The sequence below is a fragment of the Zalophus californianus genome, chromosome 1 (assembly GCF_009762305.2).
Source record: "Zalophus californianus isolate mZalCal1 chromosome 1, mZalCal1.pri.v2, whole genome shotgun sequence".
Classification (NCBI taxonomy): Eukaryota; Metazoa; Chordata; class Mammalia; order Carnivora; family Otariidae; genus Zalophus; species Zalophus californianus.
Window position 1 is genome coordinate 3,028,076 of NC_045595.1, and position 13,009 is coordinate 3,041,084.

The 13,009-nt window shown below is 55.5% G+C and overlaps 1 protein-coding gene across 2 annotated transcripts in view; it reads right to left on the reverse strand.

Annotated features, from left to right (window-relative positions):
- The window catches only part of MAP2K2 (mitogen-activated protein kinase kinase 2), a 27,512-nt gene extending 17,773 nt beyond the window's left edge, over nucleotides 1-9,739 (reverse strand). The window contains exons 1-3 of one of the 2 annotated variants that reach the window (XM_027584399.2): nucleotides 9,362-9,739; nucleotides 5,530-5,740; nucleotides 850-996 (exon numbers count right to left, since the gene is read on the reverse strand). In XM_027584399.2, coding sequence (XP_027440200.1) covers nucleotides 850-996; nucleotides 5,530-5,740; nucleotides 9,362-9,453 — 450 coding nt within the window. In that variant the 5' untranslated portion in view covers nucleotides 9,454-9,739. The remainder of the gene's footprint in view (nucleotides 1-849; nucleotides 997-5,529; nucleotides 5,741-9,361) is intronic. The other variant, XM_027584398.1, reaches the window with a different exon arrangement.
- Between the last annotated feature and the right edge of the window lie 3,270 nt (nucleotides 9,740-13,009).

A 13,009-nucleotide genomic window follows, 5' to 3' on the forward strand; every position in this document is an offset into this window, starting at 1 on the left:
GTGGGGACAGCGCTGCGCCTGCGAGGCGTAACCGAAGCTGCTGGGCCTAAGGCCACCGCATCCTGGTTTTGCAAGGGCCCCGAAGGGCCTGAGCCTGGACAGCCGGGCGGCAGGCAGCCCCGTACCCGACGAATCAGGCTCGGCGCGGGGTCGGCGGCATTTCCTCCCAGGGCCCTCAGCTCTGACCACTTCTGCTTTCACTGTCCCCGATCCCACCCATTTCTGAGGTTCAAGACCAGAATTTCTTAACAAGGGGGCTCATCGGAACCAACCATGGTGGTTTGAAACAAGATCGGTTCCTGTGTTCCACCCCAGAGCATCTGATTCCACAAACCTGAGCTGGGCTGCAAAGCCGGGCCTCGCCTCGAACAGAGCACCCAGATCACTTCTCTCTGCTCAGGGGGTGCTTGGGAAGCAGCCACCCAAGTCTCCGCCACACAGGCCCTCGGGCCCAGCAATTCCCCCTTTGGGACCTTATCCCACCTCTGGCCCAAGGACATTTCTCCCGCTGTCGCTCCCCACAGGTCAGAAACAACCTGTGCCCACCACCAAGACAGCGTTCGATAAACTACCTCACAGGCCCTCGCCGTGGCTGGAACATGGGACAGTGGGGAAAATGATGCCAGCTCCCTGCACGCCAGCAGGGAACGGCTTCCACCACGTATCGGGGAGAGGCCAGGCTGGGCGAGAACTCCCGCCGTTCACTAAGCATCTTGTGCTTAGAGAACCAAGGGATCTACGGGCACACGCCTGCACAGCACGGAGTATCTCCAGAAGGACCCCTTGGAAACAAGTGTGCTTTGCATCTGAGGACGCGGGCTCAGACAGGGGGGCAGGGAGCGCACTCACCATGTGCTCCATGCAGATGCTGATCTCACCGTCGCTGTAGAAGGCCCCGTAGAAGCCCACAATGTACGGAGAGTTACACTCGTGCAGCACCTGCAGCTCACGGATGATCTGGTTCCGGATGGCCGGCTTGATTTCCAGGTGGATTAGCTGCGGGGGAAAGCAAAGGGCGCTCACAACCAGGCCTCTGAGGGGCCCAGAAGGAGGGGCCTTTGGCCCCCTGCCCCGGATGTGCACACGACAGCATTCAAAACTGTGCAATCCACTCCTAGGCATTTACTTAGAGGGGAAAAAAAAAACATGTCTACACACAAGCTTGCACGCCTGTGTTCACACAACAGGACTCACGATTGCCAAAGCATGGAAGCCACCTAAGTGTCCACCCAAAGGTGAACAGATAAACACGCACCCACACACACAGAGGCACGCTACTCCGCCAGGAACAGGAGCGAGGCGTTCTTAAGAAGAATTCTCTTCCCATCCAACTGTACAAAGTACCGCCTTTCCCAGGACCTAGACCAGGGACGCCCATGACCTCGCCCCTCTCAGTGGGGGTCTGCTTCTGGAACCCTTCCCCCTCCGGGCTGGAGACGACACAGAGAGAGCCTCAGACCGCCACCCGAGGAGGCTCCTGGCTCCCCTTAGACCTGAGTTCAAGTCAGTAGCCGTGGGTCGTCACCCACGGCATCACGACGTTCAGATGGGAAGACACCCGAGGACTGCCTGGAGAGATGCAGGACACAGGTGACAAAGTGCCAAGAGCAATGCCCAACAGGAAAGAGTTGAGGCCGGGGCTCCACGTCCTGGCCACTTAGAATCTCAGTTGCTCCGACCATTGCAACACGACAAGAAAAAGGTGATTTCTACCCACCTGTCAGATCAAGGGTGTCTGAACCTGTCGCCACAGAGCCTACATTTCATCGGAACCCTGTGATGGGGAGAGGGAATGGCAAAGACTTGCTCGGAGTGGATGCATGCCTGGCAGGACACGTGGGAGTTGGCCAGACGGATACGGTGGGGGTGGGTGTTCCGGGGGGGGGGCAAAGTGCTGACTGAGGGCACCAAGGCACGAAGGGGCATGTGCCAAGTTCAGGGAGGCACAGGGTATGTGTGCGGAGCAACACCCGCTCCCCAGTGACCCTGCCACCTTGGGAACTGCGGTGGGTCCTGGTGGGATGGTGCCCGGGGCTTCTCGCCACTCCCAGCAAAGCTTCATGCCTCCCCCTGCAAAGGCAAGCTCTGGCCACGGGTTCCAGGCCCCGTACTCCCCCCAGCGCCACCCCCAGCAGGACCCAGGGACGCTCTCTCCTTTGGTGGAACCACACCTGTGACGTGATGCCCAACAAGCACACACGTGAGAGGCTGGGTCTGAAAATGAAGTGTTGCGGTCTATGTGGAAGGCAGGAGGTCTGCTCTCAAAAGCCCAGAGAGGATTCACTGAGACCAACAGATGGACCATGGAGGGTGATGGAGGCCAGCACCAGCCAGGAGAAATACAATCAGGCCTCATGTTTAATTTTAAATCCTCTAGCTGCCGCATTACAAAAGTACAAAGAAACAGATGAAATGACCATTTTTACGTATTTTAACTCAATGCAGTATATCAAAAAATTACTTTCAACATGTAATCCATGTAAAAATATGAATGAGATTGCCCCATGCTGAGCCCTTGAAATCTGGCATATTTCTTTGCACGAACAGCACATCTCAGCTGGACTGACCCCATCTCAAGGGCTCTGTGTCCAGAGCTGACCAGGGCAGCCGCCGTGGACACTGCAGCTCTCGACCCAAGAACTTCAGAAGAGCCACAGATGAGTGACCGAGCTGGGGAGCGAGAACCCTACAGGCTTCACACAAAGGAAGGGGTGGACAAAGGTGGGCAGCACTGGACAGAAACCCAGAGGTCACCGGAGCCCGGAGTTGGGGCCTTCCACATGAAGTAAGGCCACAGGAAGTCAGAGGCTTTTGGGGAAGATGCAGTAGGGAGGACGCAGGAGCTCACGGGCCCCTTGTATCCGGGCCTGTAGAGCGAGCCTTCCAGATCACTGAGGAGCCACGCTGAGAGCATACGGAGAAAGCAGGCACGGGAAGCAAGGGCACATTTCTGAGCATGCGTGGTCACACCTCACCCTGACAACAGCCCTTGCGGGGATCGCCCCCACTGCACTGATGAGCAGCTTCAGGTTCTGAGAGGCTCAATCCTGTTTCCAGGGGCACATGCTGCTGAGCAGTCAAGTCCGTGTCGGGGCCGGGCTCCCAGATCACCAAAACCCACGCTCTCTCCACGCCACCACCTTAGGGTTATGCACACTCCAGGAGCTGCTTACATAGGGATGGCGCGAGGCATTCGAACCCAACACCAAGCCCATCTAGGAGTTTAAGGCGATTTCTACGGCAGAATGGGGGTGCGGGGAGTACACACAAGAGAAAGAGAAAAATAAATTCTGGAGGTGAAACAATGACATCTTCCATCACGTCAGGACCAACTGCAAAGGGCAGACCTGAGAGGGTTCGAACCCAATTCAGACGCTGACCCACCTTGGCCTGTTTCCTCATGTGTAAAATGGAGCTGTTGCTCAACTGAAACCAGAACACGACACCGGCTCTGACACGGGGCAGTCACGTGAAGGACGGCCGAAGGACCATGACGTGGCCTTGCAGAGTCACAGACCTCCATCAGAGGCAAGCAAGCCCTCGGGGCCCACACAAACGCGAGGCCCAAACACGCTCCTCCCGCAAGTCCAGGGGAGTCGAGGAAGGCACGTGCCTAACACACACGCTAACTTCATCATATGGCTCTCCTGGCCCGAGCAACGCAGAGGTTTTGCTCTTCGGGCTCTCAGAAGGATGCAACAGGAGTCAGAACGCCACGCATGAGTCAAGAACACGCTTACCATCACGTGCAACTGTAAAAATTGAGACCAGTTCACTTGGGGCTTACATAACTGGTCGCCCTGCTCTCCCGGCAGGTCATACTGGTTAGGAAAATCCTCTGCCGATCGAAGGGGCTACAGGGATGCTGGCAACAAAGGGTGCTCGCCCGCGGGGAAGCCCCACCCCAGCCCCTAGTTTCCAGCCCTGTGGCAGGCTGAATTTGGAGATCTGGTGAGCTTAAGTACTTGGAAAGCACAGAATCCATACGCGGCACCTGGGAATTCAGAGTCCACCCAGGGTAGTAGGGAGAAGGACCGAGGCTGGTTTCCCCAAAACCACTTTGCCACATCAATTTCCCATTGGTGCCCGCAGCTGAATAAAGACAAACTGGCCTCGCGGGTGAACTGGCATTCTAGCTAGACTGAAAGGAGCCCTTGACTCCTGGGGACCGGCGCGAGCTCCGGGGCCATCACCGAGTCACAGCCCGGAGCCACACGACGGCCGGGTGGCCGGCCTTCTTATTCAGCGCGCTCACCAGATGCTTGGGAGCACAGCTGCACCCTGTGCCCACTGTCCGGGGCGTGCGGCCGCTCAGGGCTCACACCACGGGGGAGCTCACCACCTACAGAGAACCAGACTGGACGTCCTTCTCCCCCCAGATCTCAGACCTACTTTCCTGGAGCTTTTTACTTTGAAAGACTTACGGAAGCTCGGGAAAGCTCTAGCACCAGCAGTGCCCTGTGCAGCCTCCACTCACTGCCCACGGTGGTGTCTCCTGTGGCTGAGGGACGGTGTGAAACCTGGAAACCTGCATCGGGCCGGCACCGTGACCGCCCGGCACCACTCATCTGGGCGCCCAACCTCATTCATACCCTCAGATCTGGCTCCAAAGGCTTCCACCAAAGTTGCGGAGCAGCTCCCGGAGTCATGCTTACAAGGCGCAACCGTGCTCCCCGCCCCAACCCCACCAGGTGACGGCTCAGCTGGCTTGGGGACGCTCCGAGGTCCCTGACGCCGACCTGGGTCAGCGCTCCGTTTGCAGCCCCCCTCCCGCCCCGCCATCCTCGGAATCTCACGTCTGCCTTTCCAGTCCCTGTTCACGAGGTGACGGCAGACCCGAGATGTCCGGGGCAGCTCCGGGGCAGCCAAGGCTGCCCGTGGTGCGGGAACAGAGCCAGGGCTCGGAGGGCAGGCAGGGCTCCGGGGGCAGAAGTAGTTACAACGCAGAGAGCCAGCACAGCGCTCCCGCAAAAGGCAGGGCAGCGCCCTCCACCCGGGCGTGGGGTGGCCGGCTTTCCGAGCACACAGAGTGGGGACTACAGGGGAAGGGGCTTCCAGAAGAGCCGGCTCTCCGTGCCCGAGAGAACACGCCTGTAGGAGCCGAGTAATTTGTCACATAAGGTTCCCTGGTTGTGTCTGGGAGCCACTATCCCCAAAGGGTCACATCCTCTTCTCTACCCGTCCATGTGTGAGGGAGGCTTCTCGACCGCTTAGCTGGGAGCCCGGGTGAGGAAGCCAGTCCAGAACAGTCAGGATGTTTCTGAGAATGGGAGTTTAAGCCCTGGAGGGCAGAGGTCGGCGACGGAAGGGAAGAGCTGCTCGAGGCAGACGGGCCCTGCCATGTCTTAACCAGAGGCCGGCTCTCCCTGAGGACAGGGTGAGTGCTGAGCGCTCGGAGCCCAGAGGCGTATCAGAAAGCAGAGGCCTGCACCTTTCAAACCTCTCTGCCATTTCCGGGGGGGCCTGTCTCATCACACACCGCGGCAGGGCCCAGGGATGGAGCGCCCGCCCTCACCGACAGCCTCTCACCTTTCTCGCCATGATGAGGCCGGAAGGTCTGTGCTGGACCTTGGTGACCACCCCACCGTTCCCGGCTCCCAGCTCCGAGATTCGTTCGAAGTCATCGTCCTTGAGTTCCCCGACCTTGGCCTTCTGGGTGAGGAAGGCTTCCAGTCGCTTCTTCTGCTGCTCGTCGAGTTCTAGCTCTGCTAGCTTCTTCTGGAGGTCCACCAAGTTTGCTCTGCAAAGACCCCAAGGGCAAGGGCTAGTGAAGAATGTGCAGGCTGGACCCGGCCAAGCTTATAGGGAGGCCGCTGTGTGCCAGGCCCCAGGTGTGTCGCTGCAAGGACACGGGGATGGATCAGACACCAGCCCCTCCCTCAGGACTGGCTCTGGTTCAGTGGTGCGAGTCTCAGACCCAGGAGCCCCCCTTCCTGACACGAGGACTCCAGACCACGTTGGAAGGAGATGCGGGAACGGGGGGCGGGGGGGGGGGGGGATGCTGAGCCACAGATCAGGTGAGTGAAGGCTCAGGCCGGGACTGAGGAGCAAACTTGTTCTGAGTGGTCTCAGGGCCAAGAGCAAGAACCAGCGGGCAGAAAACAGAAATTGCAGGATGTGTGCCTTTAATGCACATGAATGACGCATGAGCACTTGAGGGGAAATGAAGAGGGGCAGAAAGCAAACAGTGCAGACATTTCCAGGGCATGCTGCTCAGCCAGCATACTCTTATGATATGACTCTAAACATTAAGCATTTATATGCACAGACATTCCTGGAGCCAGTCATTAAAAAAACCAACCAGGGGCGCCTGGGTGGCGCAGTCAGTTAAGTGTCTGATTCTTGATTTTGGCTCAGGTCATGATTTTGGGTCATGAGATCAAGCCGAGTCAGGCTCCATGCTCAGTGCGGTGTCTGCTTGGGGTTCTCTCCCTCCCTCTCCACCCCCACTCTCTTGTGCTCTCTCTCAAATGTTTTTTTCTTTTTTTTTTAAAGATTTCATTATTTGACAGAGAGAGACACAGCAAGAGAGGGAAATAAGCAGGGGGAGTGGGAGAGGGAGAAGCAGGCTTCCCGCAGGGCAGGGAGCCCGATGTGGGGCTCAATCCCAGGACCCTGGGATCACGACCTGAGCCGAAGGCAGACACTTAACCGACTGAGCCACCCAGGTGCCCCTCAAATAAATAAATCTTAAAAAAAAAAAAAAAAAAACCACCCAACCATGTAAACTGCACTTTATTGGGTGATTCGAGGAATTTCCCAAGGAATTTTGATAGTAAGCTATTTTCACTAACGCCTTGACTTTGAACCAAATCCTGGAGTCAAAAGCAGCTCCCCATAACAGGCGGGCAGACATTAGCTCAATGCACACAAGGACTAACCCAGTGCTGTCCAAAAGAAATAGTATAAAAGTTACGTGTGTAATTAAAATTTTTCTAGCCATGTTAAAAAAAAATATCAGGTGAAATTAATTTTATCATATTCAACTTAACCCATCAAAAATATAAATTTCAGTATGAAATCAGAAAAACAAATTAATGAATATTTTCCTTTTTCTTCATATGAAGTCTTTGGAATCTGGAATGCATATTATCCTTCCAGCTCCCCTGAATTTGGACCGGCTAGCCACATTTCAAGCACTGGCAGTGGCCACGGGACCACAGAGGGTGGGTAGCTAAGAAAAGTCTCTAAAGGACCTTGGGTGATCCCCAGCCACCAATTTCTGAGGGCATTTAAGCCCAGGCCTGACCCCCAACCCGGGGGAAGACGTGGTGGGGGGATTCAAGCAGGGAATGAAGGGGGAGACTGGAGCTCTCTCAGGAACCTCCCAATCCTCAAATTTGACTGTAACTAGGCTAGAACTTAGAGGCTTGAGCAAAGGGGCACTGGCTGGGAAGGAGATGAGGAAAGTCATCTGAGCTGCTACAGCAAAGTTGCTAGAAGGCAGGGGGCTAGGTGCCACTTCCTGAGCACATATCAGGGCTTTACAAACCCCACTTTGTTTCACTCTCAAGATCTTCCTGGGACGTGGGTATCTTGTAGTCCCAGCCCACGCAGGAGGGAACAGGCTCAGAGAGGTTAAGTAACTTGCCTGTGGGTCACAATGGAAGGAAGTGGCAGTGCCTGGAATCAAACCTGCATCCTCCCGCACCGCAAAGCCCTGCTCATCATGGCATGATGCTGAGCCAGGACTGTGGGCCTACTATGTGCTCCCTGAATGCCTGGTTAACAGAGACCTGGATGAGGAAGGGACAGAGGAGGGAAGGCAAAGGAGGTGGCTTTTGAGGCCAGACTCCGCAAAGTCGTCTTCGCACTGCCCTATGAGCTCGAAAATGTGTTCTGGAGTCAGCTGATTAATCCCCTTTAAATGTAATAGCGACCCAGCTGTGGTTATAAAAAAAACCCTGGAATTCCAATGGCTGGCTTTCTCTGCAGGGGGAATTCTGGAAGGGATGGAAATCAGAAACCACGTAAAAGAAAGGAGAGAGAATGAAGGAGGCGCTCTCCTGAGAAGAATAGGCAGCAGACTTTTGGAAATAAGGAACACATCCCCATGTTGAGCTGCCTGCTCAGAGAAAGACGTCAACTCACACACACAGGCATCAGACTCTCTGGCTGGGGGCGCAGGAGCCATGTCCCCTGAGAGGCACCACACAGGCTGCTCCCCATCACACCTGGTTCTCAGGGGGTCACACCACAAGCACAGCAAACAGACCCCAGCCAGGGGCCTCTGGAACCGTCCTGCTCCTCTTTAGCATGGGGAACAGGAGTGGGGAGGTCACAAGGACTTCTTCTGTGGCCAAGGGGTCACCCTCGCTTGACCTCGCAAGCATGTGCCCCTCCCACAATATGATGCCGCCCATCTGGAGACCCCACTGTCCCAGATGCTCCTTTCTGTCCCTTCCCCCCAAGTCCTCCTGTCTGCTTCGGTGCCTGCGGCTCCAGCCCCTAGAGGCTCCTTCTCCTCCTCCCCACCAGAATCCTGCAGTTGACCTCACTACTCAAGGGCCGCGCCTGGCCCTGTCCCCTCAGAGACCCCTCAACCAGTCTTCTCCCCTCAGGGGGTCCTGGCTCATCTTACCCTTCAGGGAGCCCTCAACCACCCTTCCCCTGGAGGGAAACTTCCCCCCATTCCTCTCCTCCCAGGAACCCCTTCACCCCATTCTTTGGTATGCAAGGACCTCCACCATCTACCTCACTCCTCAGGGACCCCCCCCCAACTCCAATTTCACTACTCAGGGCCCCATACCCCATCTTCTCCCTCGGGGACCTCCTCCTGCCTTGATTCACCGCTCAGACTCCTTGCCCCATCCTCTGTGGGCAGGAACCCTCCCTCAACTCCATTTCACTCCTCAAGACCTCCCACCCCATCCTCTCCACTCAGGGACCCTCTCCTGACCTCGGTCCTCAGGGTCCCACACCCCATCCTCTCCACTCACGGCCCCCCTCCCCTCAACCTCACTACTGAGAGCCCCACACCCCATCCTCTCCACTCAGGGGACCCCCCCCCCCACCGACCTCACTGTTCAGGGCCCCACACCGCATCCTCTCCATTCAGGGACTCCCACCCCATCTTCACTCAGGGCCTTTCTGCCCCATCCTCTTCACTGAGGGACCCCCCTGCCCCGACCTCACTGCTCAGGGACCCGCACCACATCCTCTCCATTCAGGGACCTCCTTCCCCCATCTTGCTACTCAGCGCCCCACAACCCATCCTCTCCACTTAGGGACCTCCTCCCCTGTCCTCATCACTCAGGGAACTCCCACCCCATCTTCTCCTTTCAGGTCCCCCCCTTCTACGGACCTCACTACTCAGGGACCCCCTCCCCTTCCTCACCCCGGCCAAGCCCGGCCCACTCACTCGGAGGCGCCCTCGCTGGTGGGGGACGGGCCCTCGGCGATGGCGGGGTTGATAGTGAGCGCCGGCAGCACCGGCTTCCTCCGGGCCAGCATCGGGGCTCCGCGGGCCGGCGGCGGCGGCACCTCTAACCGGGGCCCATAGGGGGCGGGCCGGGAGCGGGCGGCGCCGACGCGAGCCCGGGGCTGCGGCCGCGGCCTAGGCGGGCGCCCGGGTGGTGAGTGAGAGCGTCGCTGCGGACCCGGGCCGAGGGGCGCCGAGGTGCCCCGGGGCTGAGGCCGAGGAGCCGCCGCCGCCGCCGCCGCCGCAGAAAAGGCCCGTCCGAGGCTGACGCTGCAGCCGGAGCCCGGGAGGCCGCGGGCAGGGAGGGGGAGCGACGAGATCGCGGGCCGGCCTCTCGCGAGAGCCAGCACCCCTCACCGCGAGGCCCCGCCCCTCACCGCGGCGCGTGCGCACCAGCCCGAGGCCGCCTTCCCCGTGGGGGAAAGGGGCGGGGACCTACCGAGGCGGTGCCCGGAGTGTGCGCACTCGCTCGCTTCCCCCTCTGCTGCTTTGCGCATGCGCCTGAGGCTCTGGGCGGAGGCGCAAGGGAGGCGGAGCCTGAGGGAGGCCTCTTAGGGGCTGATGAGAGTGGGCAGGTGCGCGGAGCTGAGGCCAGGCCCGTGTAAGCCTTGTGGTGCCCGACTGGGGCTACAGGAGCCACGAAAATCCCCAAAAGTTGTGCGAGAGACCACCCAGAGTCAATTTTAGTCTTGTTGTCGCTAATGGACACACAGCCCCCCGAAAGAAGGATCATTTCAAAACATTTTTTTTAAGTTGTGGTAAATATATATGACATAAAATTCACCACTTTATATTCTAAGTGTACAGCTCAGCGGCATGAAGTACCCCTGTCCTGCGACCACCCCCACCCTCCGTCTCCAGAACTTTCCATCGCCCCAAACTGTCCCCACGAAGCACGGACTCCCCACCCCCTGCCCCAGCCCTGGCTCCCACCGTCTCCTCTCTGTCTCTGTGAGCCGGACTGCTCTGGGGACCTCAAATAATTGAAGTCATGTGTTAAAAAAAAGAAACAACAGGCCCAAGATGGATTCACTCGTGTTAAGCCCCACGTCAGCAAAACGAGACTTAGTACCTAACCTAACTGCGGTTGTTTTTTCTTTTTAAAGATATTTTTTATTTATTTATTTGACAGAGAGCACAAGTAGGCAGAGCGGCAGGCAGAGGGAAGGGGAGAAGCAGCCTTTCTGCTGAGCAGGGAGCCCGATGCGAGGCTCGATCCCGCAACCCTGGGATCATGACCTGAGCCGAAGGCAGCCGCTTAACCGATTGAGCCACCCGGGTGCCCCTAGCCTAACTGCAGTTTTGGCCTTTCCCAAGAATGTGACCTTTAGTCAATCCGGTGGTCACAAGTGAGGCAATCCGCCTGATAGACCCCCCCCCCCCCGCCTTCCCCCAAAAGAAGGAGACTCCGGCCTGAAACAATCTACTCTTTCCTAGAGACTTCCTTTTTCTGCCTGCTTCTGCCTATAAAAACCTTCCCTTTTGTACAGCTTCTCGGAGTTCCTTTCTACCTGCTAAGATAGGATGCTGGTCGTTTTATTAATTATTAAATAAAGCCAATTCGATCTTACATTTACCCAGTTGAATTGTTTTTTTAACAATAGAGTATTTGTTCTTTTGCGCCTGCCTGATTTCACCAAACATAGTGTCCTCAAGCTTCATCCATGTTTTAGCAGGTGTCAGAATTTCCTTCCTTTTTAAGGCTGAATAATATTCCATTGTGTGAATGGATGGCATTTTGTTTATCCTGTCATCCATTGGGGGGTATTTGAGTTTTTCTGCCTTTGGACTGTTATGCATTCCTGCTATGAACACAGTGCACAAATATCGGTTCAAGTCCTGCTTTTAATTCCTCTGGGTATCTACTCAGAACTGGAATTGCTGGGTCATATGGTAAGTCTATGTTTAATTTTTTGAGGAATCATCATACTAGTTTCCCCAGCAGCTACTCCATTTGATGAGAAAAGGACACTCTGACACCAATTAAAAAAAAAAAAAGGGAAGAAGTACATGGCACAGAATAAAGAACAGTCATTTAAATGGGAAAAAAGTTGACTTCACAAAAATCTCACCAACCACATTGGGCTTCTTTTTGTCACATCCTTGAGCATCCATGTACATATCATGGTGGCGTGCACCTTTGGGAACCACGTGCAAAGAAACAGGGAAAGGCTCAATCGACACCCATCTGCCAGGGTCCAGCCCAGGTCCCGTGGTCACCCTGGCTCAGTCCTGTCCCCTTCTTGTCCAGCTGTCCTTCAGTCATTCCTTTTTTTTTTTTTTTAACATTTTACCCATTTATTTGAGAGGGAGAGAGCATGAGCGAGAGCAGCAGAGGGAGAGGAAGAAGCAGACTCCCCACCGAGCTGGAGCTCGATCCCAGGACCCTGAGATCATGACCCGAGCTGAAGGCAGCCACTTAACCAACTGAGCCACCCAGGCGCCCCTCTTTTTTTTTTTTTTTCTTCAAAGATTTTATTAACTTATTTGTCAGAGAGAGAGAGACAGAGAGCACAAGCAGGGGGAGCAGCAGGCAGAGGGAGAAGCAGGCTCCCTGCTGAGCAGGGACCCCCCCCCCCATGCAGGACTCGATCCTAGACCCCGGGATCATGACCTGAGCCAAAGGCAGACACTCAACAGACTGAGCCACCCAGGTATCTCCCCTTCAGTCATTCTTTTGGCCTTCAGGTTGCAGTGCTCTTTATATGACAGATACTGTAGTGGGCACAAGAAACACAATGTTTAAAAAATAGAAACATTATATATACATGATTACAAAATGTAGCGATGATCAAAATTGCAGTGTAACTCTGGTTCTCCCTGATTAAACCTGCTTCCCCATTTCTATAAGCTGAGCCTTTTCAGCTTTTCCTCCAGCTGTTCCCACCCACTCACTCAAAGTTAGGAAAAAGGTTTATCTGCCTTCAAATAACACCGCGGCCTTCCCCAGCTCTGGGTGTTTCTCTACCTTCTTTCTGTTCTGCAAAGTGATCTCTCCATCATTGTATTTTATTTCAGGCTCTATGTACATATAGTCTTTTCATTTAGCTGTAACTCCCATGTAATAAATGCGCAGTTCTTGAATGTTTCATTCCTTGAGCTTTTGCAACTGCATATACCCAGGTAAGCATACCCATGTAGCAAACAAGATGTAGAGCCTTTCCATCACTCCAGAAAGTTTCCTCTGTACCCTTTTCAGTTAATCCCTCTCGCTCCTACCGACAGTGGTGTGCTGGTAAATGTTTAAAAAAGGGTTTTTGAAATGAGAGATGGACTGGCAAACAGAGAGATGAAAGAGAGAGAAAGAGAGGGAGGAAGAGAGAGAGACAGACTGATTTGTAATGTGTAGTATTCGCCCTTTCTCATGGTGTAAATATTTCCACCGCGGCTGGTTTTCTCCTATCGTGAAGTCGTGAAGAATGGTAGCAATTGGCAGGGATGAGGCAGGACGGGCCACTGCACACCACTACCCTACAGACACCCCAGAGTCCGATTTCTATCCCCATAGATGAGTTCTCTGTGTTCTAGAGCTTCGTGGAAATATAAGTATGTACTCTTCCGTGTCTGACTTCTTTGGCCCTGCACAAT